Source organism: Phocoena sinus, chromosome 20, assembly GCF_008692025.1.
Source record: "Phocoena sinus isolate mPhoSin1 chromosome 20, mPhoSin1.pri, whole genome shotgun sequence".
NCBI lineage: Eukaryota > Metazoa > Chordata > Mammalia > Artiodactyla > Phocoenidae > Phocoena > Phocoena sinus.
The window spans coordinates 17,597,572-17,624,536 of record NC_045782.1 but is presented as its reverse complement, the minus strand read 5'-3'; the positions used below and the strand labels follow the sequence as shown (position 1 = coordinate 17,624,536).

The 26,965-nt window shown below is 40.9% G+C and overlaps 2 protein-coding genes across 4 annotated transcripts in view; one reads left to right on the top strand and one right to left on the bottom strand.

Moving 5' to 3' along the window:
- The window catches only part of CRLF3 (cytokine receptor like factor 3), a 37,266-nt gene extending 10,301 nt beyond the window's left edge, over nt 1-26,965 (top strand). For all 3 annotated transcript variants that reach the window (XM_032617248.1, XM_032617250.1, XM_032617249.1), the window contains exons 2-8: nt 2,273-2,480; nt 6,257-6,344; nt 7,254-7,431; nt 8,572-8,794; nt 9,489-9,621; nt 24,276-24,388; nt 25,263-26,965. In XM_032617248.1, the coding sequence (XP_032473139.1) occupies nt 2,273-2,480; nt 6,257-6,344; nt 7,254-7,431; nt 8,572-8,794; nt 9,489-9,621; nt 24,276-24,388; nt 25,263-25,519 (1,200 nt within the window). In that variant the 3' untranslated portion in view covers nt 25,520-26,965. The remainder of the gene's footprint in view (nt 1-2,272; nt 2,481-6,256; nt 6,345-7,253; nt 7,432-8,571; nt 8,795-9,488; nt 9,622-24,275; nt 24,389-25,262) is intronic.
- On the bottom strand, nt 10,916-16,499 carry LOC116746041 (40S ribosomal protein S27-like). The gene has a single exon (XM_032617251.1). It carries the CDS (start codon nt 11,336-11,338, stop codon nt 11,093-11,095), a length of 246 nt encoding a protein of 81 aa, XP_032473142.1. The 5' UTR covers nt 11,339-16,499; the 3' UTR covers nt 10,916-11,092.

Here is a 26,965-nt window from a genome sequence, read left to right as displayed (position 1 = left end):
TGGGTGGGACCTGAGATTTTGCATTTCTAACAATATTCCAGGTGAGATATATCAAAATCATAAGGCATTGTTTTCCTGGTTCTTTTTAAAAGGTCTTAAAAACATACACGATTAACTTAATTTCATTGAACATTTATTTGCTAGGTGCTATGTATGTTAGGGCCTGATTCTCAAGGATCCCACAGTTAGTGATGCACCAAATCAAGGAGATTTTGAATATACCCGCCCCCTGATTTTTTTTAAACTTCGTCTTGGGTTTAGAAGTTCTCTAGTAACTTTACAGAGATTAGTTAACAATTAAACTTGAATTAGGATTTCTCTTTTTCTTTATGATTTAAGAAATTCTTTCACTTACCGCACATATACCATCATAACTTACATTAATGTCAAAAGGGGAAATAAATTGTTTCTGTGATCTCCTCACCCCAGCCAATCAAACCATTTTTTTTTTTTCCTGTGTTTCTTTGTAGTCCTTAGACGTGGGCATCTTTTGTTTTTACATGGTTGTGAACATTTCTGGACAACAGTTTTGTATTGTTTTTAATTTTAGTGTTAGAGAATAGAAAGTTTTCTAAATTTCTCTATTAACTGTTGAAATATTGTACTTTATCCATATTTTGATATGTTCTTTTCTTGGTGTATTTTTCTTGGATGTCAAATGCTCTTGCTAAGATCAAGTTAGCAAAGGGTTAGGGTAGTAAACATAACATATCTTAGGAAGCTAATATAATATCTGCAAAGTAAAGTATGAGTTTGCTTTAATGCAACTGAATGTTTGGCTTATAGTTAGAATTTTCCTGTTAAGTGAGAAAAAGTGAACTGTGTCTTATCTGTATTCTTAAAAAAAAAATCCGGTGTCTATATAGACAACTGACTTGTTATCAGAATATCTGTGAGATGTAAAGATTTTCCTGTTATATCTTCTGGAACAGCAGTTCTTAATATGGGCTCTGTGGACCTAGGGTAGTGTCTCTCGGAGTGTGGGCTGCAGAGTCACAGGTGTGCTTGTGAAAAAGAACTCTGCCCATACGCTCCCCCAGCCCCTTCTCCAAGCTGGTTCTGGGATGGAGCCCTGCCATCTAAACTATAACAGGATGCAATTGTATGATACGTGATTCTTCTGCAAAGCAAGTTTCAGAATTACTGCTCTGAAGTGAGCCATGGTTGGGATCTGAGGGAATTTGCAATCTCTGAAATTCAATAAATGTCTTTTGGGTAGGGTTTATTCATTTTTCTGGGAAGAAGGTTCATAAACCTCTCATTGAGATTCGCAAAGAGGACCATGACTGAAAAAGGATGAAGTCATTGTCCCAGAAGGTGTGTTTTTCCTGAACATCTGTCTTCTGCCTCCTCTGAACCTTTTGGATTGTGAATAAATTCTTAGTTTTCTTTTACCATAATGAGGGCATGTTGTCCATGAAGTGATTTTTTTTTGTATTGTGTTTTTTAAATAGCTATTCTTCCTTTTTTTAATATAAATTTATTTATTTATTTGGCTGTGTTCTGTCTTCGTTGCGGTGCACAGGCTTCTTATCGCAGTGGCTTCTCTAGTTGCAGAGCACGGGCTCTAGGCGCGCGGGCTTAAGTAGCTGTGGTATGTGGGCTCAGAAGTTGTGGCTCATGGGCTCTAGGGCGCAGGCTCACTAGTTGTGGCGCACGGGCTTAGTTGCTCCGGAGCATGTGGGATCTTCCCGGACCAGGGCTCGAACCTGTATCCCCTGCTTTGGCAGGCAGATTCCTAACCCCTGCGCCACCAGGGAAGTTCCTGTATTGTGGTTTTTTAATCTACCGTTTCTTTATATTGCTTTTCAGTAAAATGAATTTTAATCTCTTAATTTAATTTTTTTTTGGTACTGAAACGTATTATTTCTAAGAACTACTTTGTGCAGATAATATTTATTTCTAACATTTACTTATTGAGAACAAGTGTGCCCGTTATTTTACCAAGTGCAGTACATAGACTATTTTTATTTAATCCTTGCAGCAACTCCATGAAGCGAGCATTGTTATACTCATTTGACAAATAAGGGAATTGAGGCATGATGTGTTTAACTTAGCCAGATTGACATAGTTGTGAATGATGGGACCATTCTGTCTCACCTGAAGGCCAACTCTATGGAATTCTGCAAGTTTGCACAAATGAATCACATTTGGTTTATCATTGAATGAAAGGTGATGGTTGCGTAGTGCCTTGAGATTATTAGGGGTGATGCCTGTGGATTAGCCTCTTCTAGAGATTCTGATTCTGAGTTTTTATGTCATTTATTTTCAGATCAAAGAGAGTGCATCCCAGACGAGAGATGTCCTCAAACAGCATTTTAACGATTTGAAAGGAACCCTTGGGAAGCTCCTGGATGAGCGATTGGTGACCCTTTTGCAAGAGGTGGACACCATTGAACAGGAGACCATTAAACCACTAGATGACTGCCAGAAGCTGATAGAGCACGGAGTTAACACTGCAGCGGACTTAGTCCAAGAAGGTGGGGAGGGCTTCCCTGGTGGCGCAGTGGTTGAGAGTCCGCCTGCCGATGTAGGGGACACGGGTTCGTGCCCCGGTCCGGGAGGATCCCACATGCCGCAGAGCGGCTGGGCCCGTGAGCCGTGGCCGCTGAGCCTGTGCATCCGGAGCCTGTGCTCCGCAGCGGGAGAGGCCGCGTCAGTGAGAGGCCCGCGTACCGCAACAAAAAAAAAAAAAAAAAGGAAAAAAGAAGAAAAAGAAGGTGGGGAGTCCAGGGAGCCCGTTAAACGCAGCACATTCAGATTGACACTGCTGGTATCTCAGGGTTCCAACAGGCTTCCTGCCATCTGTGGGGTGCTTAGGCTGTTCGTACCTTGGGACAGTTTGTGATATAGGATGACAGCTGTACAGTGAGGTATCCTAGGATAAATGCAATTAATGTACTAATTATAATCATTTACAAAATAAGGAGTAAATTATAATCATTTACAAAATGAGTAACTTATAATCATTTACAAAATAAGGATTTTTCTCATGGTTCTGTTAACACAGTGATTTTATGGTCATTTTGAGTCTGTTCACATATTTTTCGGAGTGTCAATGGTCTGTAGGATTTAATGCCATCATTCTTTTTAGAGATTAACGAGTAGGATTGGTGTTTACTCCTGAAATTACACTGGTTATATCCCTAACTTTAGTCAGTTATTTTGGTTAAAGCATGCTCGGTTCTTGCCTTGCTGCCTTCCTGTCTCCACATCTACCTACCTCGCCTCCTTCCCTCCTGTAGGTCTTTGTCAGGTACATTAAATAAAAAGGTAATAAGTTCTGCCCTTTGGGTTTCACAGCCCAGTGAGAGAAGCACACACGATGAGAGAGATCTAAGACCTCACGGGAGCACAGAAGGGGAAACGCTTGCCTCTGGAAGAGTGTAGGATGGCTTTCTATAGGAGGAGTTCCACTGAGGCTTGAAGAAATTCATCAAGCAGACAAAGGAAGAAAAGGAGGTCACAGCACGATTGGAAGCAGAAGTAACGTCAAGAGTGAAGTGAATGGCATGTCTGGGAGATATTGAATGCAGTAGTTTAGGCAGCAGAGTTACACAGTCAGATTTGCATTTTTTAAAAACGACACTGCCCACAGTTTGGAGACTGTGTTAGAGGTTGTAAGGAAGTAAAAGTGACCGATGAGGAAGTTGTGGCAGCAGTCAGATAGGCAGCGATGGAGATGGTGACAGGTGAAGATGAAGCAGAGCTGGTTTTAAGATTTTTCGGAGGGACTTCCCTGGTGGCGCAGTGGTTAAGAATCTGCCTGCCACTGCAGGGGACATGGGTTCCATCCCTGGTCCGGGAAGATCCCACATGCCGCAGAGCAATGAAGCCCGTGCGCCACAACTACTGAGCCTGCGCTCCAGAGCCCATGAGCCACAACTACAGAGCCCACGCACCACAGCTTCTGAAGCCCATGCACCTAGAACCCATGCTCTGCAACAAGAGAAGCCACCGCAGTGAGAAGCCTGTGCGCTGCAATGAAGAGTAGCCCCTCATTCACCTCAGCTAGAGAAAGCCCACGTGCAGCAACAAAGCCAAAAATGAATGAATGAATGAATATATAAAATTAAAAAAAAGATATTTTGGAGATAGAATTAATGGTGATCTTACTGAGCCATAAGTGTTGATTATTGGTGATTGCCTGGTTATAGGATGGAGGAGAAAGAGAAGAATTTAGGATGACCCAGCGTGATTTTAGATGACCGGTGAATTGTGCCGTTGACTGACACAGAACATGAAGGGGGAGGGTGGGTAGTTAGACAGTTGGTTTGGGGTATGTTAGTTCAAGGTGCCAGAGATGCCAGGAGTTGGGAATGTGGGTGTGATGCTTAGGAGAGAGATCATACCTTGAGATGTCAATGTGGCAGTGAATGGTGTGTATGTCACCTCTGAATCCATGGGAATAAGTAAAATCATCAAGAGATAGTGTACAATATGAGAAGAGGAGGCTACAGAAGGTGGGACTGAGGGATGTCAGTATTTTTTTTTTTTTTTTAATTTATTTATTTTTAGCTGCATTGGGTCTTCGTTGCTGCATGCGGCTTTCTTTAGTTGTGTGCAGCAGGGGCTGCTGTTCCTTTCAGTGCATGGGCTTCTCATTGCACTGGCTGCTCTTGTTGTGGAACATGGGCTCTGAGTGCGTGGGCTTCAGTAGTTGTGGCACGCAGACTCAGTAGTTGTGGCTCTCAGGCTCTAGAGCACAGGCTCAGTAGTTGTGGCTCATGGACTTAGTTGCTCTGCGGCATGTGGGATCTTCCCAGACCAGGGCTTGAACCTGTGTCCCCTGCATTGGCAGGCAGGTTCCCAACCACTGCGCCACCAGGGAAGCCCGGGACGTCAGTATTTAAAGGGGCGTTGAGGAAAAAGGATCCAGGGAAGGAGACTGAATACCATTGGTTCTTTGATGAGTGCTGTGAGTGGCATAGGATGAAAAGTGTGTGTGGCTGGCTCCCAGCTCTGTCACTCCAGCTGGAAGTTAGTCCCCATTTTGGTCCCACTTAGAATCTAGTACTAATGTTATCTTTACACACTAATTACATTTTTGTCTTATCTTCAAGGAGAAGTGTTTATTTGCCACTGACAATAACAGTGCCTTTGAGAAAATTATTTTTAGCAGGACTTCAGAATGTCTTTCCCTGGGCGCTTAGCATTTGGAAACAAACTCAGCAGCAGTTCAGCACAGGTCAGGAGTGTATACCAATCACCACGAGGCTTGACCAATGTTTTTATTTTAGAAAATAAATCCTTTGAGGCACATACATGCTTGTTGCAGCATCTGATTTTTTTTTTTAATACTTCAGAAATGTTTTAAATTTCAAACTTTTTCCTCCCCTCCCTTCCCGAGGGATTAAAAACTTATTTATGAAATTTTTAGGATTTTGAGGCAGTGTTCAGTGTGTCTGTTTTCCTTTTGGTAAGGGGGGAAGGTCATGTCATATGGTCTCACTTGAGTAACTCCAGGAAAACAGTTCTAGTAGTGTTCTTTAGGGCTGTGGAAGGACAGAGATATTGATCATTTTCTTATGACTTTATATAATATTTCCTTTATATGACCCTTCACCCTATTGCTTGTGTCAGGATAATATTTGCACTGACTCCTATTGGAGTTGATAAAGATTCTGTAGGGGAGATGGGACGAGGTCCCTGGGACTTACGCCTTGCATAAAATTGGTTGACAAACCAAGTTTCCATTTGTAGAGCAGAATCTTTCGTCTCTGGCAGAATGTTGTCATTGTGTACGCCCTTCCTCTTGCGTTTAACCTTAAAGTCGTTTCTAAAATAGTTTCTTATTTATTTATTTGTTTATTTTTGGCTGCATTGGGTCTTCATTGCTGCGCGTGGGCTTTCTCTAGTTGCGACAAGTGGGGGCTACTGTTCGTTGTGGTGCGCAGGCCTCTCATTGCGGTGGCTTCTCTTTGTTGCGGAGCACGGGCTCTAGGCGTGCGGGCACAGTAGTTGTGGCATGCAGGCTCAGTAGTTGTGGCGCACAGGCTTAGTTGCTCCACGGCATGAGGGATCTTCCCGGGCAGGGGCTTGAACCCGTGTCCCCTGCATTGGCAGGCGGATTCTTAACCACTGCGCCACCAGGGAAGTCCCTAAAATAGTTTCTATGTTTACTTTTGGGGAATTTGTGACATCACTTAAGAATTGTTTTCAAGAGAACCAGAGACCCACTTAGACACGGGTTGTGTTGATTAGTTTATAATGTGACCATTTTTCCCTGTACTAGTTCTCTTATTCCTGATTGTAGGTGAGATCGCCATTCTGGGTGGTGTAGGAGAACAGAATGAAAAACTGTGGAGCTTTACCAAAAAGGCCTCACACATCCAGTTGGACAGGTAAAAGAGTTAGTGTCTCTTGGGCTTAAGCTGTCCGCTTTTCTTTTTTTCTTTTTGCCTGTTAAAAATTCGGATTCAGGGATATAGAAAATGTATTTCTCAAGTTTTCACTGCCCATTACCAGTATTACTAGTATGAAATAGTTGTGATTGTAATCTCTGGTATAGAATTACTACCGATTTTCTACAATCCTAATGTGTAAGAGAATTGTTAATTAAAAAAAATCTGAACAAAGTCATAGCTCAAACAACGAAGGCCTACTGTCTAGCACAGGGAACTATATTCAATATCCTGTGATAAACCATAATGGAAAAGAATATGAAAAGAATGTATACATGTATAACTGAGTCACTTTGCTGTACAGCAGAAACTAACACAACGTTCTAAGTCAAGTACACTTCCATTAAAACAAACAAACCTGCGTCCTAGCTCAGTAAACCAGATCTTTTGCTATAAACTTGACAGTTGTGATCCTACCCATTTTCTCTCGTTCCTTTTATTTATTTGGGAAGAGAATTTTAATGTAATGTCTTGCAAAACCCCCACTGCCAGTAGCATTATTTACTGGGGGCTTCTGCACTGTTAACAGTATGTGACTGATCTACAGTATTTTTTGTTGGGGAATTGCGTGGCGGTCCAGCGGTTAGGACTCCACGCCTTCACTGCTGAGGGCCTGGGTTTGATCCCTGGTCTGAGAACTAAGATCCCACAAGCTGTGCAGCGCGGCCAAAAATAAATAAATAAAATATTCCTTGTTATTTTTTAAAAAATTGAGATATAGTTGATTTACAGCGTTGTATACGTTTCAGGTGTACAGCATAGTGATTTGCAGTTTTTCAAGGCTATACTCCCTTGTATTTTTAACTCTCAGTTAAAAGCCTTATAAACACATGAGCTTTGTTTCCTCAGCTTACCAGAGGTGCCTTTACTGGTTGATGTGCCTTGCTTATCTGCTCAGTTGGATGACTCAATTCTTAACATAGTGAAAGACCATATTTTCAAACATGGAACGGTAGCGTCTCGCCCACCAGTGCAGATAGAAGAATTGATAGAGAAACCAGGAGGCATCATTGTACGATGGTGTAAGGTACGTAATTCCGGATTGCAGAAATGGCTTCAGCATTATGGATTTGAGATTTGGGGGCCTTTACGATTTTGTTTTATTAGTTGCCTTTGAATATTCTCTTCATGAACAAAAGTGCCCTTTGCTTTACAACTAAGGTCACAGGGAACTTGAACTGAGGTAGCTCTTCCAGTTGGGATAAACAGTTTCGAAGGTACTTTGTAAAATCTCTGAATCGAAATGTTGTTTCCCATCACCTATTTCCCAAACTTAACTCTTGGTGACTTGAAGATCGTTCAGAATTAGAAAAGTCAGAAGGTGATAGTGAATATTGGGTGTTGGATATTTTTCTGTTCAACACTGAACTAATACCTCTGAAATAAAGTTTTAAAGTATGGTTTTTTCACACTTTTAGCATTGCCAAGAATTTTGTGTATTAAATCATATTATGCATGTGAATTACCATATTTTAGATAAAAACCATGTCCAGATGAGTCATGATGTCTTGGCTGTTGACAGATAACATCATTCAGAGGTGGGTGGTCAGCTTCTGGGAACTATTTTCTGTTTTTTTTGTTTTTTGTTTTTTTGCGGTATGTGGGCCTCTCACTGTTGTGGCCTCTCCCATTGCAGAGCACAGGCTCTGGACGCACGGGCTCAGCGGCCATGGCTCACGGGCCCAGCCGCTCCGCGGCATGTGGGATCTTCCCGGACCGGGGCATGAACCCATGTCCCCTGCATCGGCATGTGGATTCTTAACCACTGTGCCACCAGGGAAGCCCTATCTTCTATTAATTTTAAGGAGTCCTTTATATATTTCAGATATTAGCTCTCTCTTGGTTATATGAATAATGTAGTTTTGGGATACTTGTCTTTGAATTTTGAATGTCTTATCTTTGGCATTAATTGTTTAGAAGTCATGCCATTGCTTCAGAGGAAGCACATTTTTTTCATATCAGATTGGGGTTATAAAATGCATGGTTCAATAAGGAAAACAAGAGAAATAATAATGGCACGTTTCCTCTGACCTTCCTGAGAAGAACCTGTATTCAGCATGTGGGCCTGTATGCTTGGCCCCAAATGCCCCCATTCAAAGTTCCTAAGTAGTGATGCTGAGAGAAGTTATTCTCTGACTTTTACCTAACGTAAAGCCTTTCTCCTCAGGTGGATGACGACTTTACCGCCCAAGATTACAGGCTCCAGTTCCGTAAATGTACTTCCAGTCATTTTGAGGATGTGTATGTAGGCTCTGAAACGGAATTCATAGTATTGCACATAGACCCCAATGTTGATTATCAGTTCAGAGTCTGCGCCCGAGGAGACGGCCGACAGGAGTGGAGTCCTTGGAGTGTCCCCCAGATAGGTCATTCCACGCTGGTGCCTCATGGTATGCTGTTGCCTTCTCACTCCTGAAGCTTAATTGTGTATGAGTACACGTATCCTGTGCTAAAGGCAGCACACTGACAACCCTTTTTCCTAAGGATAAACCCTGAATTGATGGAGAATCACATGGAATATGTCTCTTACTTCCTGCTCAAATTACTTCATGTGAATTTTGAGAAATTTTCATTCGTTCTTATCTTCAGAGTGTCCCCAAATAGTGCCAGGCAGGATTATGAGCATCCCTAAAACCGTAGAGTTTAAATATTGCATTAGAAGACTGCAATATTTGACCCAAAACTTCAATGTATATCTTGATAGAGGCTTTTTCTTAGAAGTCTTACAATCCAAAATTGACCTCTCCTATATAACTTTTTTTAAAGATTTAGAAAAAAAAAAAAGATTTAGACTTGGTTAATTACTTCTTAATCAGGTTGGAATAAGCTCAAACGTGGTTTTATTAGGTAAGAGATAACACTTATTTGATCTTCCTTGCCAAAAATGTGTAGGAAGAGACTAAAATCTTTCTTGTGATTTGTAGGATTGACCGTGACACCCTGTCACTGAATTTTTCCTTTCATTGAACTTGCCCATGAACCCTAAGTAGCGTCTTCCACTTGCAAGTTTTATTTAATGTGCCTGTGTTGAAGATATCCCCCAAAAGATTCTAACAATTTACAATATCTTTGCTTTTTAAAAAGAGTGGACAGCTGGCTTTGAGGGGTACAGTCTGAGCAGCCGAAGAAACATAGCACTTCGGAACGATGCTGAATCGTCCGGTGTTCTCTACTCCAGTGCTCCCACTTACTTCTGTGGGCAGACATTAACATTCAGGCAAGTGGATATTCAAAGATCTGTCTGTCATGCCTTAGGCAGTAAGTGAAGTGCACAGAGCATCCATGAGCTTCGGATCAAAACAGTCCTGAGTTTATTCCCTCATTTCTAGGTAGTGTTACTTTGGAGCAATTTACTTGTTTCTCTTTGCTTCGCTTTTCTCGTATGTATTCACAGGGTTATTATGAGCATGAACTGAGATAATGGGTATAAAATGCCTTGCTTCTGCCTGATAAATAGTGTGTGTTCACTGTGTTTACGTCTTCTTTCTTCTTGGTAAGTAGAATACCTCTCAAAAATCAGTCTTAAGTGTTCAGAGGTCCCCAATTTTTTTTTTTCTTTGTGAATCAATAAGAGCAAGTATCTGTGAGAGACAACCTATCAGAGTAAACACACTATATAGTCTCTATAAAATAAAATTGAAAGCGTGCCTCTCCTGCCGCCAATTAATTTTCCATTTCTTCATCCATTTCTTCCTGTATTAGAAAAATTTCCTTTTTCTTGTTTTCATGTTGTCTGAGATGTATTCTCTGTGGTCCTATTTCTAAATAGCTTTTCCTAAAAACCAAAGCCCAAACTTTGATTTAGGAAAGTGAAGCTTGTCTGATGTTCACCATACACACCTCAGTGTAGCAAACTCTCCTCTAAGTTGTAAATTGTGAGATCATAGGATTTTATTGTGAATGCTTGTTCCAAGTTCCTCTTGGTCTCAGTCCCTTGTTGTATAAGGCATGGAGTGTACCTGAAAGTTTTATCTAAGCTAGTGTTGCCGTATTCTCCACCAGCCAAGTCATTTGAACTGGCAGCATGATCAGAATGCAATAGTTTATGCTTTGTCTCTCTTTTTTTTTTTTTTTTTTGCGGTAGGCGGGCCTCTCACTGCTGTGGCCTCTCCCGTTGCGGAGCACAGGCTCCGGACACGCAGGCTCAGCGGCCATGGCTCACGGGCCCAGCCGCTCCGCGGCATGTGGGATCTTCCCGGACCGGGACACGAACCCGTGTCCCCTGCATCGGCAGGAGGACTCTCAACCACTGTGCCACCAGGAAAGCCCTCATTATTTTTTTTTAATAAATGTATTTATTTTATTTTTGCTGTGCATGGGCTTTCTCTAGTTGTGGCCTGCAGGGGCTACTCTTCGTTGTGGTGCGTGCGCTTCTCATTGCCGTGGCTTCTCTTGTTGAGGAGCATGGGCTCTAGGTGCGCGGGCTTCAGTAGTTGCAGCACGTGGGCTCGGTAGTTGTGGCTCGTGTGCTCTAGAGTGCAGGCTCAGTAGCTGTGGTGCCCGGACTTAGTTGCTCTGCTGCATGTGGGATCTTCCCGGACCAGGGATTGAACCCATGTCCTCTGCGTTGGCAGGCGGATTCTTAACCACTGTGCCACTAGGGAAATCCCATTTGTCTCTTTTTTTTTGGACGTATCCAAAATGTGTTTATTGGGATGTTTTCCCATTCATCTTGATTCCGGGGGCTTTTAGTGCTGCTTCCATCTGAAGGAGCACCCTTCTGTAAGCCTTGCTTTTCCTCCTGTAGGCTGGCAGAGGGCGCTAGAGCAGCCAACACACAAAACTACTATTTGTGCATGGCTAAAGACGGTGGTGATTTTATAGCATCTTGGGCATTTCACATAGGAATTGGGGCTCTGCACCAGGCACTTCTTCTTGTGTTTCCTCTTCTCCTCTTCTGGAGAGGGATGAAGGAGAACCTTTGCGAGAGGCATGTTCTCATGAGGAGGTCGTCACCATCAGAAACCTTGTCTCACTTTTGACACCTCCTCTCACCCCTCACATTATGAAAAAAGAATAACTTAATAACCAGAAAAAACTAGCAGAGGAATGAGGAGTCTGGTACCTAACATCTATTTAATTATTCCCCAGGTAATCAGGAGTTTTCTGTACTAACAAACCTCTTCTCTGCTGATGTCCCTTGTTTATAGAAATACTCCCATTAGTGAGTCTGCTGAGAACAGGGTACTTCTGTATAATGATAGGACTTCCTGAGTTAACAGATTCAGGCCAGATATCTCAGATCATAGTAAGAATAATAATCATAGTATTACAAATTGCAGTTAATATTTAAATTGCCTTTACTATGGTACTGTTCTAAGCACTTTACTTATATTAACTCATTTGATTCTCACAATAACCCAATGAAATAGGTGTAGTTACCCATTTTAGGGATGAAGATACTGAGGCACAGAGAAGTGAAGTCCTTTACCCAGTGTCACATAACTAGTAAGTGGCAAAGCTAGGATTTAAACCCAGTCTGGCTCCAGTAATTTTAACCACTGGTCTGTATTGCTTCTCATTTTTCTTTTTTCATGGGAGAGTAAACATGATTTGAGTTAGTGTGGAAATGTATAGTTTCTCCGCTACTATGTCCTCAGCTCTTTTCCTTTTTTCTCTTCTATGATTTTTATCCCTGGGTGATGGTGATCTGATGCTCTTTTTACTTTTAGCTTCTCCCTCTGTGAACACGGGAAGGGCCGATAGAAGATCTACTTAGGTTTGTTTCTTAAGTCATTCAATAAATGTATATAGATTATGACATTGGAAATTGATTTAAACCCACGTACTGTCTGTGGACAGTAGAACACTTAGTCGGCCTCAATAAACCATTAGTTCCTCCCTCCTCCTCCAAAGGGGTCCCCCTTGGTAGGGTGATTAACTGAAACTTATTTAAGCTCAGTATTATCTTAGCCAGACCGTTGCATTTTTGTCATTTTTCCTTTGAATGTGGATTGAACATGTTTTCTCTCCTCGTTTAAAGGAATTTCAGGCATTGGCAGTTAAGGCAGAGGATGTGAATAGGGTGTTTGTATGGGGCACCTTCATGCATGGGGTTGGGGGCAGATAGGCCTGCTTGAATCAAGGTAAACTTTATTCAGCTTTTTGAGGGCCTCATAGTCAGAAGGGAGATTATACTCCTGCAGGCCCTGCCCTGTTGCTCAGCCCAGTCGATCCCTGCTGAAGTTTCTGGAATCCTTAGAACTGCTGACACCAAAGGAACCTGTTACTGGCCGGTTTTTAACAGTCTCTAGAGCCCAGTCTCATGTGGTGCCCGGGTCTGCTAGCAGCCCCCTCCTTCCAGGCCTCTCTCTGATTTCCTGTCTTGAACATTCCTGCTTTCCCTTGCTTCTAAGATTTCCCATTCTTACTATTTTTTAAACCATATTTTTCTCTCTGTCTATGAGTCTGTTTCTGTTTTGTAGATAGGCTCATTTGTACCGTATTTTAGATTCCACATGTAATAGATATCATATTAAACCCTAGCTTTTAGTTTGTTTGTAGAGGGAGGATTACATGAAGTCAGGGAGACATGTCTGCTTTGGGATGTTCACATATAATAGCTGTTCCTCCCAGATAACCTAAGGAATATTCCTTAGACTTTTTTTCCCTGTCCATATCCTTCTGTCTTAAACTGCTTTTCTAAAATGTGAGGACACTTCTGCTCGCCTGTGGTCTTTGTGAATGATGCTGATTGTTTCATACAACCCTATTCCATTCAGATGGTATTTACAGTACTTGGTATTGTTGGGAATGCAAAGTTTAAGAAAAAGAAAAAACTAGAATCTTATCTAACCATAGAATAGGCAGTTTATAAATTATAAAGTATAAGAAAGATCCTGACTGCTGTGGAATATAGAAGAAGGAAGAGTTACTTCTAGATGAGGGGTTGGTGAAGGCTTTATCTCAGGTAGGGCTGAAAAGGAAAGTTCAGGTAGAGAAACAAAGCGAGAACCAAAGATATGGAGGAGAAAAAAATATAAAGAACAGGAAAGTAATGAGTGTGAATGGGTTTTATAGAGATGGGAGTATAGTCAGAACCCCAGAAAAGTACGACATTCTTGTGGACAGGCTATGTATATTTATTTCTTTTTCAATTTCTCAAAGACTTGCCCCTTTGGAGCTCACTTGTGCCCATTTATAAGGAGGACATTTGATACCACATACAGAGGTCTTTTTTTTTTTCCTTTTTCCAACAAAAGTCTTCACCAAGTAAAACCAAGTCAGGTTCACATTTCATTGTCTTGGGAGTCATGCTCTGCATTTGACTTTTCATGAATTCACGAGTTGAGCTAGGCTACAAAATAATAACAGCCAGCTCACCTTTGTCGAACCCTACTGTGTGTTACTTCTTAAGTATTGAGTTAATGTCTGTAAATCCTCATTACATGCTCAGGAGGTAGACACATTTTATAGATGAGGAAACTGAGATGTAAAAAGATTAAACCACCTGCCTGAGGTTGTACAGATTCTTAATAGTAATGCTGAGATGCAAATCCTAGCAGTCTAGCCCTGTAGGACTCTGCTTGGATTTAGAGTGAGTTGGAAGGCCATTGGAGGACATTGAGCAAGTGAATGATGTGATCTGACATATGTTTTACAAGTCATTTTGGCTGCTGGGTGGAAAATAGTCTGTACAGCGGTACAGGCTGGAAGGAGACCATTTAGGAGGCTGGAGAGGAGGAGCAAAAATATTACCAGAAATGAAGGGAAGGCTGTATTCAGCATTCCAGTATTAATCTTGGTGATGGCTAATGGTGGCTTGGACCAGGATGGAGCAGTTGAGGTAATGATAAGTGGTCAGAATCTGGATTTATTTTGAAGGAAGAACTGATGGGATTTATTGACAGGTTGGTTGTGAGGTATGAGAAAGGAGTCAAGTGTAACCTCAGGGTTTTTGGACTAACTAACTTAGGGTAGAATTGTCATTTACTGAGGTAGGTAAGACCTTATAAGGAGCCTATGTATGGGTGAATATCAGTTCTTTCACAAATTAATTTGAGTTCCTTATTAGACATATAAGTGAAAATGTGGGGTAGACAGTCAGATATACAAATGGGGAGTTCAGTGGAAAAGACCAGACTGGAGATATTATTTTGAGAGTTTTTAACATATAGATGTGTGTTTAGAGCCGTGAGACTGCATGAGATTAGCCAGGGAATGAGTATAGGGAGAGGACACTGGAGAACTCTTAACATTTAGCTTTTGGGGAGGAAAGAACCAGCAAAGGATTCTGAGGAGTAGCAGCAAGTGAGGTAGACGGGAAAAGTGGGAGAATGTGGTGTCCCTGAAGCCAAGCAAGGGAAGTGTTTCCAAGAGGAAGTAGCGGTCAGTTATGTCAAATGTTGCTGACCCAACAGATTAGAAAAGGACTGAGAATTGGCCTTTGGGTTTGCAGCGTGGACGTGGATTGGTGACCCTGACATGAACAGTTTCAGGGGAGCTGTGGTGGAGGGAAGCTTGATTCGAGTGGGTTCAAAAGAGAGGTGGGATCTTTGGGGACCAATAGATGCATAGTAGCACCATAGTTCCGATTTTTCCACTACTGGAAACTTTTTGGAGAAATAAAGAGGTGGGGGGTAGGGACCCATAAGTACTTTTTCAACAGAACTAAGAAATACAGAAAACTCAAATTCCAAATTAGCTGTAAAGGCCCCCTAAGACACAACTAGCCTGGAAATCATGAGTTTGCTGGCCAGTCTCAGAAATCTCCAAATATTCAGTCCCAGAAGGAGAAGACTCCACCCTAAGACTATAAACGGGGCCAGGACTGAACAGCGCTTGAGTGTTCTTGAGGAAGCAGAGAGAAAAGGTGGGAAAAATGTCCAGGGGAGTCACAGTGCATCATCTTAGGAAGCAAGGACTGTGTCCCTTGGTGACAGTGGAGAGTAGTTTATAAGCAGCCTTTGAAGAGAACTGAGGTCTGGCAATAGAAGCTCTTTTGAACCAGATTAGGTTTTTGAGTGTCAAAGGAGATGTGGCTTCACAGAAGAGCCATATTATAAGGCAGGACCTTCCTATAGCAATGGAGGACAGGCTGTAGAGCTGTAAATCTGAAAGTCACCCTTCACTTAAGTTTTTTTTTTTTTTTTTTTTCTGGCCACACTGAGTGGCATGTGGGATCTTGGTTCCGCAACCAGGGATCAAACCCAGGCCCACAGCAGTGAAAGCACTGAGTCCTAACCATTGGACTTCCAGGGAATTGCCATCTTCATTTAGTTTTTTAAAAAATGGCTTCCATCAGTGTTTTGCAATTTTTTTCTTGTCTTATTACACTGGCTAGGAAGTATAATTTTGAGTAGCAGTGTTGAAAGCAGACATCCTTGTCTTATTCCAGATCTTAGCAGGAATATATTCAGTCTTTCACATTAAGTATGATGCTAGCTGTAGGGTTTTTTTGTAGACATCCTCTATAAGGTTAAGGAAGTTCCCTTCTATTCTTAGTTTGCTGAGAGTTTTATCTATAAATGGATGTTTAATTTTGTCAAATTATTTTTATATATCTATTAAGATAATCATATGGTTTTTCTTCTGTTGATATGGTTACAATGATAGATTTTTTAACATTGGATCAGCTTTGCATTTCCATGAGAAACCCCACTTGACCATGTATTATTCTTTATATATGTTGCTAAATTTAACTTTTTTATTTTTTTGAGGATTTTTATGTCTCTTCAGAAGAGAGATATCTGTCTGTTTTTTCTTACGATGTCTTTGGTATCAGGGTAATTGCTAGCCTCATAAAGTGAGGTGGGAAGTATTTCTTCCTCTTTTATTTCTTAGAACTGTTTGTGAGAATTGGTATTATTTCTTAAATGTTTGGTAGAGTTCACCAATGAATTCGCTATCCTGGAATTTTTTTTGTTGGAAGATTTTCAATTTCTATAATAGATATAAGACTATCAGTTTCATTTTAAGAGAGGATGAAAGCTATTTTAGGATTTGTATAGTAAGGAGTATATTTCTATATCAAAAATCCTTGTTTACTCTGACTTGATGAGACATCCCTTCCTTTTCTTTTTTTTTTTCCTGACAGGTCAAGCTGTGCTATGACCCTCTTTTTTGACATATGGCTTATTCTTTATTCCTTGGGCTAGTTTCCTGTTAGTGACACAGGCCAACTAGCTGTGTTCCTGGAAGCACTTGCAGTCTTCCCAGCAGTGTGTGAGGGTCCTGACTGATGTCACTGCATCCTTGTCAGTATTAAGTATTACTGTTTTTACCTAATTTGTAGCTGTAGGACATAATATTTTCATTTTCTTTCTTATATTTATCATAAACTTGGATATTTTTCATAATATGATATATTAGCCAAGCAACTGAATTTTTGGATCTTTGCTCCAGGTGTTCATTGTGAGAAGAAGGAAGTTTGAGATTATATGAGAATTTGCCACTTAAATCCAGTCAGTTAGTCAAAGTGCCAGAGTAGTAGGAAGAGATTAGCTTTCTTGCTGCCATCGAAATTTTTCCTTTTTGTTCTGAACCATGTTCTTTCTCAGAATACTTTACCTTTGAGAAAAATTATCACCTAGAACTCTCTACATGACTCTATGTAATGGATGCATTCCTACCAACTTGTGCATAAACTGATTTTTTTTATTAATAGTATCTCTGAGGTCACTGTACCCTACTATGAATTATTTTGTATACCATTTTTCTTTTTTTATATACTTTTTATATTTGGATGATTTATGGCAGAGTTTCTTGTAGGACTTGTTTATGTGAGAGAACCACTTGGGTAGTTTTTTAGGAAATAATGTCCTGACTACTTGTCTTGCAATTTAAAAATTCAGAGATTTTAGGGACTTCCCTGGCAGGAAGTCCAGTGGTTAGGACTTGAAGCTTTTGCTGCCGGGTCCCCAGGTTCAGTCCCTGATCGGGGAACTAAGATCCCACAAGCTGTGCGGTGTGGCCAAAGGGGGGAAAAAATTCAAAGATTTTAAACTTCCATTCTATTTCTTAGTGAGCTGTGAAAATAATTCTTTGTTAAGGCAAATTAGCTCTTTACTTTCATGGTTCATTTTATATTCAGAGAAACTTTTATAAGCTTTTAATGCCAGGCTTGTCTTATTTATCAAATGCTGTTGTCAAGTAAGATGCTTTTAGGAACAATTTTGTGATTTATTCAAATAAGGAGTTTTTTTCCTTCTTCCCAGGATTTTAGTTAATTTCAAGAAATTTTACTTGCGTTAATTATTTATTTAAAAAGTTTAATCACAGAAAAAAATGTACACTTGCAATGAGCTAGCCAAACTCAAAGTTGAGAGCACAGTCCTCTAAAAGATTGCCCTCACTTCAGATACCAGCTGCAAGTTCAGGGGTCCCCAGGGCCAACGCTCAGGTTTTATAATTTGCTAGGATGACTCACACAACTTAAGAAAGCACTTCACTGGACTTCCCTGGTGGTCGGGTGGTTAAGACTCCGCTCTCCAATGCAGGAGGCTCGGGTTTGATCCCTGGTCAGGGAACTAAGAGCCCGCATGCTGCAACTAAAAGAGCCCACCTGCTCCAACTAAGACCTGGCTCAGCTAAATAAATAAATATTAAAAAGAAAGAAAGAGGGGCTTCCCTGGTGGCGCAGTGGTTGAGAGTCCGCCTGCCGATGCGGGGGACACGGGTTCGTGTCCCGGTCCGGGAGGATCTCACATGCCGCGGAGCGGCTGGGCCCGTGAGCCATGGCCGCTGAGCCTGCGCGTCCAGAGCCTGTGCTCTGCAACGGGAGTGGCCGCGACAGTGAGAGGCCCGCGTACCACAAAAAAAAAAAAAAAGAAAGAAAGCACTTCACTTATGATTACAGTTTTATTATAGCAGAAGGATATATAAATCAGAACCTGCCAAAGGGAGGAACTCATAGTGTGAGATCTGGGAGGATTCCAAAGACAAAGCATACATCTCAGGGATGCAAGGCCTTTTGGCATGACAGTACTGAGTATTACGAACCAGGAAAGCTCACTCAAGCTTTGGTGTCCAGAGTTTTTATTGGGATTTTATTGTGGAGGCATGGTTGATTAAATCATTTCCCACCTAACTCAATATCCACCTCCCGTGCCTTCCTAGGAGAATGGGCTGACATCATGTAGCTCAAAGCCTCAACCCTGTAATCATGACTGGTCTTTCTGGAGTGACCTGTTCCCATCCTGAGTCATTTTGTTAGCATAAACTATCTAGGGGCCCACCTTGAGCACCTCATTAGCATAAACTATCACATGTGGTCTGAGGGACCCACCATGAATAACAAAGACACTCCTATCACTTGGGAAATTGCAGTGGTTTCAAGGTTACCTGCCAGGATCAAGCCAAATATTTCATCACACAATACTAAACACAACTAACTGCTGTCTTCCATCTATAATTAATAATATTAGCAGGTTTTTATTTTTTAGGAAACAACATTAGGGATGTTAGGGATAAAATTCAGGTATCTTGTGTTTCCCACATCTCTCTCTCTATATATATATTTATCCAGTAGTATTTTGTGTATTTTTAAAATCTTTATAAACATGATTTCAGACTTACAGAAGAATGGCAAGAATAGTACAGAGAATTCCCAAATACCTTTCACCCAGATGCCTCAATATTTGCTTCATCATTTTTCTCTCTACATTTTTTTTTTTTTTTTTGACTGCACCACGTGGCATGTGGGATATTCCCCAACCAGGGATTGAACCCATGCCCCCTGCAGTGGAAGCATGGATTCTTAGCCACTGGACTGCCAGGGAAGTCCTCTACTTTTTCTTCCCAAATCATTTTCAGTGAGTATTTTGTAAAAAGAGATTATCAAAATCAGAAAATTAACATTGATATACTATTATCTAACCTACAGACCGTACCAGATTTAGTTGTCCCAATTAATGTCCTTTACAGAAAAAAAAGATCTTGGATCATGTGTATATGCATTTGTTATGTCTCTTTTAATCTGGAACAGTTTGTCTCTCTTAAATTTTATGATATTGGCTTTTTTTTTTTTGCGGTACGCGGGCCTCTCATTGCTGTGGCCTCTCCCGTTGCGGAGCACAGGCTCCGGACACGCAGGCTCAGCGGCCATGGCTCACGGGCCCAGCCGCTCCGCGGCATGTGGGATCTTCCCGGACCGGGGCACGAACCCGTGTCCCCTGCATCGGCAGGCGGACTCTCAACCACTGGGCCACCAGGGAAGCCCAGATATTGGCATTTTTTATGAGTACAGGTCTGGTATTTTATAGAATATCCCTCAATTTGGGTTTTTCTGTTTCCTGGTGGTTAGATTCAGGTTATGCATCTTCAGAAATATTATAGAAGTAATATTGTGTTCTTCTCAGTGCCTTGAATTCTTTTGTATATATACCCAGAAGTGGGATTGCTGGATCATGTGGTGGTTCTATTTTTAATTTTGTGAAGAACCTCCATACTGTTTTACATAGTGGCTGAACAAATTTACATTCTCACCGACAGTGCTGGTACTTCGTTTAGGATTTTTACATCTATTGTCAGCAGAGTTGTTGGCCTGTAGTTTTGTTTTCTTGTAGTGTCTTTCTCTGACTTCGGTTTCAGGATAATGTTAGCCTCATAAAATAAGTTTGGAAGTATTCCCTCCTCCTTAGTTTTTTTTTGAAGAGTTTGAGAAGGTTTGTTATTTATTCTTCTTTAATCATTTGGTAGAATTCACCAGTGAGGCCACTTGGTCCTGGGCTGTTGTTTACTGATGGTCCTGGGATGTGGTTGATTACTGATCCAATCTACTTTCTAGCTGTAAGTCTGTTCAGATTTGCTGTTTTTTTTTTTTTTTTGCGGTACGTGGGCCTCTCACTGTTGCGGCCTCTTCCATTGTGGAGCACAGGCTCCGGACGCGCAGGCTCAGCGGCCATGGCTCACGGACCCAGCCGCTCCGCGGTATGTGGGATCCTCCCGGACCGGGGCACGAACCCGCGTCCCCTGCATCGGCAGGCGGACTCCCAACCAATGCGCCACCAGGGAAGCCCCCGATTTGCTGTTTTTTTATGATTCAGTCTTGGTAGGTTGTATATTCCTAGAAGTTTATCCATTTCTTCTAGATTATCCAATTTCCTAGTATATATTATTCATAAGAGTCTCTTATAATCCTTTTTATTTCTCTGGAATTGGTTGTAATGTCTCCTCTTTCATTTCTGACTTTATTTGTATGTTATCTTTCTTTTTCTTAGTTAATCTAGCTAAGTCTGTCAATTTTGTTGCTCATTTCAAAAAAACCAACGTAGTTGGTTATTTTTTTCTTTTTTTAAAATAAATTTATTAATTAATTATTTATTTTTGGCTGCGTTGGGCCTTCATTGCTGTGCACGGGCTTTCTCTAGTTGTGGCGAGTGGAGGCTACTCTTCGTTGCGGTGCCCAGGCTTCTCATTGCAGTGGCTTCTCTTGTTGCAGAGCACAGGCTCTAGGCATGCAGGCTTCAGTAGTTGTGGTGCATGGGCTCGGTAGTTGTGGCTCGCGGGCTCTAGAGTGCAGGCTCAGCAGTTATGGTGCACGGTCTTAGTTGCTCCACGGCATGTGGGATCTTCCCGGACCAGGGCTCGAACCCGTGTCCCCTGCATCAGCAGGCAGATTCTTAACCACTGCGCCACCAGGGAAGCCCACGTTTCACTGATTTTTTTGTAATGATGTGCTTTGATTCCTTTCTCGTTTTCTTTAATGTATCTTCTATGAGTATTTTCTTTGTAGTTATCCTAGGGCTTACATAAAACATCTTGTAGTTGTAACAATCTATTTTAAGCTGACAGCAACTTAGCATCAATTGAATACATATACTCTACACTTTTACTTCTTCCTCCTTATTATTGATGTCACAAATTACATAGTTTGTATATTGTGTATTCATTGACTTTTTTTTTTTTTTTTTTTGCGGTACGCGGGCCTCTCACTGCTGTGGCCTCTCGCGTCACGGAGCACAGGCTCCAGACGCGCAGGCTCAGCGGCCATGGCTCACGGACCCAGCCGCTCTGCGGCATGTGGGATCTTCCTGGACCGGGGCACGAACCCGTGCCCCCTGCATCGCCAGGCGGACTCTCAACCACTGCGCCACCAGGGAAGCTCTGACATATTTTTATAGTTATATTTTTTACACTTTTGTCTTTTAATTTCTACACCAAAATTAAAAGTGATTTATGCACCACTGTTAAAGTATTACAGTATTTATTTGCCTATATATTTACTTTTACCAGTGAGCTTTGTATTTTCACATACTTTCATGTTGTGTTTAGTGTCTTGTTGTTTTAACTTGAAGAACTCCTTCTAGCATTTCTTATAAGGCAGGTTTAGTGGTGATGAACTCCCTCAGCTGTTGTTTATGTAGGAATGTCTTTATTTTTTTTCATGTTTAAAGGACAATTTTGCTGAATATTGTATTTTTGGTTGGTAGGTTTTTTTCTTTAATCACTTTGAATATATCATCTCACTCCTTTCTGGCCTGTAAGATTTCTCATTAGAAATACACTGTTAGTCTTATGTGAGTTCCATTGTACATGACAAGTCACTTTTCTCTTGCTGTTTTCGAAATTCTCAGTCTTTGACTTCTGACAATTTGATTGTAGTGAGTTTCAGTGTGATTCCTTGAGTTCATCCTCTTTGGAGTTCTTTAGGCTTCTTGAATCTGAAAGTCCATTTCCTTCCCCAAATTTGGGGAATTTTTGGCCATTATTTCTTTAAACATTCTGCCCCTTTTCCTCTCTCTCCTCTCATAAGTCTCTTAGAATTTCTTCACTCTCATTCTTTTTTCCTTTTGTTCTTCTGATTGGGGTATTTCAAATGACCTGTCTTCAAGTTTGATGTTTTTTTTCTTCTGCTTAAGTCTGATATTGAATTCCTCTCATGAACTTTTCAGTTATTATATTCTTCAGTTCCAAACTGTGTTCAGTTATTTTTAAAATTTTCTGTCTCTGTCGGTTTTCTAATTTTGTCCATGCCTCATTTTCTCGAGCCTGTAGAGCATCTTTATGATGGATATTTTGAATTGTCAGATAATTCATATACCTCTATTTCATTAGGATAATTTTCTGAAGATCTCTTTCTTTTTTTTTTTTCCTGTCTGAGCCAGATTTCCCTGTTTCTTCATGTTTCATAATTTTGTGTTGGGATCTGCACGTATGGAAAAACCGCCACCTTTCCAAATCTTTATGGCCTTGCTTCATACAGGAGAAGACCCTCACACATGAGCCCAGCTAAAGATCCGGGGGGCCTCTGAAACCTTTTCTGGTGGGATGTGACTTCTCTGGGTTTGTGTGTGCAATTTCTCAATTAGAGAAGCTTGATGGTTTTTTAGGAGCTCATAATCTTTTGCTCCCTCTGGTGCCTGTTTGTGGCACTGCAAGTTCTCTGGTGCTACAGCAGCAGGGTGCCTTCGCTCTCTCTCAGGCCTCCAGGGTATGCTGGCTCCCCATGAGGTGAGACAGATACTATTCCTTTGAGCAGCTCTGTGAAAAGCTAGCACACCAGAAGCAAGTTTTCCTCTTCTCCTTCCCTCCCATGCCAAACTGCACTGCCTGCAGGATGCCACCCCTCACTTTTCTTTGGTCTTTGCAGCATTCAGGCATCCGTGCTATGCCAGTTCTGTCAGTGCTCCAAATGAGTCATGTCAGAAACCCGTCCTTCAGGCAGCCTTCCAAAGAGCTAGAATGCTGGAGGCACACTCCACTCCTGTGATTCCTCTCTCAAGGAAAAGTCAGGAGTTGGGCTGTTCTTGCCTGGTGCCAAACTGTGGTAGCTTGGAAGAGGGGTTGACGTGGGGCCAGTGAAATTGCTCTTCTTATCCGTTTCACTACAGCTGTTTTCATCTTTGTGCTCCTTTGGGACTTTTTAACTGGATTCTGGAAATCTCATAAAGGTATTTTGGTCTGTATATCGTTTTGAAAGTGGTGTTTCTGTGGTAGAATGAGTCCTGGGACGTACAATTCTGCTGTATTTGCTGACATCGTTCTCCTCCTCCCCGTACTTCTTTATGCTGCTGGTTTAGAAGTGAAATGACTTAAGAAACGCACCCACATATTTACTATGAACCTGTATGTTTGCCACTTTACAAAGAAAAACATTTTGAGGCCACGTTGAGTAAAAATAATCTCATCTTCCCTTGATAAATCTACATTCTGCTCCTTGCTAATTTTTCTTTTCCTGTCCTTGCAAAGTCTGGCTTTCTGGAATGCAGGGAAAGATGACCCTGGTAATAGGGATGTAGATTGACCTTTATATCTAAGTTTCCCATTTCTAGAGTACATGATGATGTATTATTTGAGACTAAAACACAAAAGGAAATGCTTAAACTTTCTATGTATGAAGTTCTGCAACCAAAATATGTCCATAACTATATTATCCTTTTTTTAAAAAGATGATAATGTTTGTTTTTAAATTCTTGATAAACAGTAATCTAATCATTGCATAGACTCTCATACTGAAGGTTTAGATGATGGCAGTAATGGTCACATTCATTATAATGGCAAATATGACACATTTTCTACACGTCTAGAGCCAGAATATAGAATAGAAATGTGCCGTCATAGTTATAAATAGTTAACGTAGACTCTGCAGTCAGAATGCCTGCGTTCATGTCCTGGTTCCACCACTCAGCTAGGCGATCAGCATCAGTTTATTTAACCTTATTTTGTGTGTGTGCCTCAGTTTCCTCATGTATAAACTGGGTATGATACTAATAGCACCTACATCATGGGTTGTTATGTGAATTGAATGAGATGATTTATAGATAGATAAATAGACACAAAGTTTTTAGAACAGTGCCTGGAATTTAGGAAGTCCTGCCTGAATCATCGTTAGCTATTCTTAAGAGTAATTGTGATGAGATGGCTCTTTTTAAGCATTAGATATCACGTTAAGTAAAAAAGATTAAATGACCTTTTCCACCTCATTGACAGAGTTGAAACTGTGGGACAGCCAGACAGAAGAGACAGTATAGGAGTGTGTGCAGAAAAACAGAACGGATATGACTCCCTGCAGCGGGATCAAGCAGTTTGCATTAGTACAAATGGTAAGAGGGAAATTACTGCCGTTCTCTTTGAAATCTATGATTCACTGTAGTAAGATTTGAATCAGTTTCAATATCACACATTTATAGCAGAAGATGAAAAAGTTTAGGTCTTAATGGCATATCTATGTGGCTGCTATGTACCAGGCATTATTCTATACCCTTTAAAAATAACACATTATTTAATCCTTTTAACAGCTTTTTGAAGTGAGGAGTAGTAGTATATCCATTTTGTAGTTGATAAAAACAGCCACAGAGAGGTGAAGTAGCTGGCTTAAACTCACATAGCTTGGAGGTGATTGAGCTGGGATTTTCACCAGGCGGTTTACCCCTGGATTCGGTGTGCCTGGGTGATCTGAATTCAACATAGATTAGACAACATAAATTCGGCATAGATTAGGGAAACGGGGAGAGAGTTTACATCTGTAGTGTTCTTTGGTCCCTTACTTTGCAGTAATCACACTTTTAAAAATCACTACCAAGATGTATGAATATTTTACTGTGTGGGTCAAACTGTAGGTAGCACAAGATTCTTGTTTATTCCATGTGAAACAATCTTGTTCCACAGGATGTAATTTTATAAAGGAGTCAAGTTTCTTTTGATGCCATCCGTATGGGAAACTCATGGTCTGTATTTCAAAAGAGTGGAACCCTGGACCAGAACTCTAAAATGTTATTAAAGCTTTAACTTCTTCTTCTGCCTTGGGGATGGGGGTTAATTAACATATTTAACTGCATTTATCTTTGACCAGTTGGCATTCCAAAATGTTTTCTTTATCTGAATTAGGAAATCAGCTGTATCACCAATAATCTAGAATCTTGTTTCCGTTCTTAGTTATTGCTCACATATGAATGACTCTTTACCTTAACATTTTAGGTGCAGTTTTTGTAAATGGAAAGGAAATGACTAATCAGTTGCCCGCAGTTACTTCTGGGTCCACTGTCACATTTGACATTGAAGCTGTGACTCTAGGATCCAGCAATAATAACGAAGGCGGAAACATCAAGCTTCGAGTAACTATTAGCTCAAATAACAGAGAAGTGGTGTTTGATTGGTTGCTCGATCAGTCTTGTGGTTCTCTTTACTTTGGATGCTCGTTTTTCTATCCTGGGTGGAAAGTGCTGGTATTCTAGATTTTCAGATGATTGGCTTTGGGTTTGCAGGGGTTTCACATAGCTTTCCTCAGCCCAGTTCAGTTGTCATTGGTTTAAAAAATGGTTAGATTCATCTCTCAGTTAAGTCATTGGAAACAGAAATTATTTACTGGATTTATTTTCCAATATCTTAGCAATAAGAGGCGTGAATATTGTGGACAAAACAGTAATGCAGTCCATTTTATTTTTAGCATAGTGTTAATTGGAATATCACATCACAATAAAAATCAAATTGGCTTTTTAAAGTATGAGGCGATATAGACAGCCCTATGTACCTTTCCACTGTACTTCTTTTTAAAGTTGGCTGTAAGAACACAGAAATGTAATGCAACTTTTTTTTTTTTTTATTAAATCTTTATCTTTTAAAGATCCAAGGCCATCCAGGACTTTAGAATGAATAGGCAAGAAGAGACCAGGTAGAATGTGCCACCGTGTACGCTGTAATATACACTCTCTTGTGTGTTCTCCACAGGAGTGTTCAATATGCTCTCCATATTCAGGGATTTGTAAGCAGTATTGAATTTTATCTCATGTTCAGTAATCTTTAAGTCCCAAAAGCATGATAATTTTTGTATTTTAAAAAATTACTGGGCTTCCCTGGTGGCGCAGTGGTTGAGAGTCTGCCTGCCGATGCAGGGGACACGGGTTCGTGCCCCGGTCCGGGAAGATCCCACATGCCGTGGAGCAGCTGGGTCCGTGAGCCATGGCCGCTGAGCCTGCGCGTCCGGAGCCTGTGCTCCGCGACGGGAGAGGCCACAGCAGTGAGAGGCCCGCGTACTGCAAAAAAAAAAAAAAAAAAAAAAATTACTGAGCAAATGTCTACAACAGGCAAGGTGTTTTCTTTTGTTCTTTCCTTGCAGTTCAATTCACGATAGGCTAGAGGGTTTTTACAGGGTAAAACTACTTATGGAAGTAGTATGCACAGCAGTGCTGGCCATGTCCTATGTTTGAAATATGCACAGGTGCATATCCAGCCTCAGTGACGTGCAGTATTGTTCTTCCTAGGGTCTGAGCTGCAGTCCAGTTTCATGTCAGTTTCTTAAATGGTCTTTTAGTGGACCAAACAAATGTAGGGTAAATACTTGACCTATTTTTTGGAAAACTTAAATTTGTTTAAAATATTTATTTGAAGGACTTAGGATGTAAAAATGATTATCTTGCTATATAACAGCTTAAGTTCTTTTTTCTTTAATGTGAATTTTTTTTTTCATTTTTAACAGAAAAGTGGAAAAGCAAGTTTGATATTTTTGTGAGATAATTTATTTGGGGATTCCAGTTCCCTATTAGACAATCATGACCTTTTCCCCTTGCCTTTTTATATTATAACTAAGCTGTTTTTCACTTGCTTAGTGACTGTTAAGAAGATGTGCTAGAATGTAGATGCCTCGTCCAACTGTCTGAAACAAAATAAAAAACTGAAAGGTA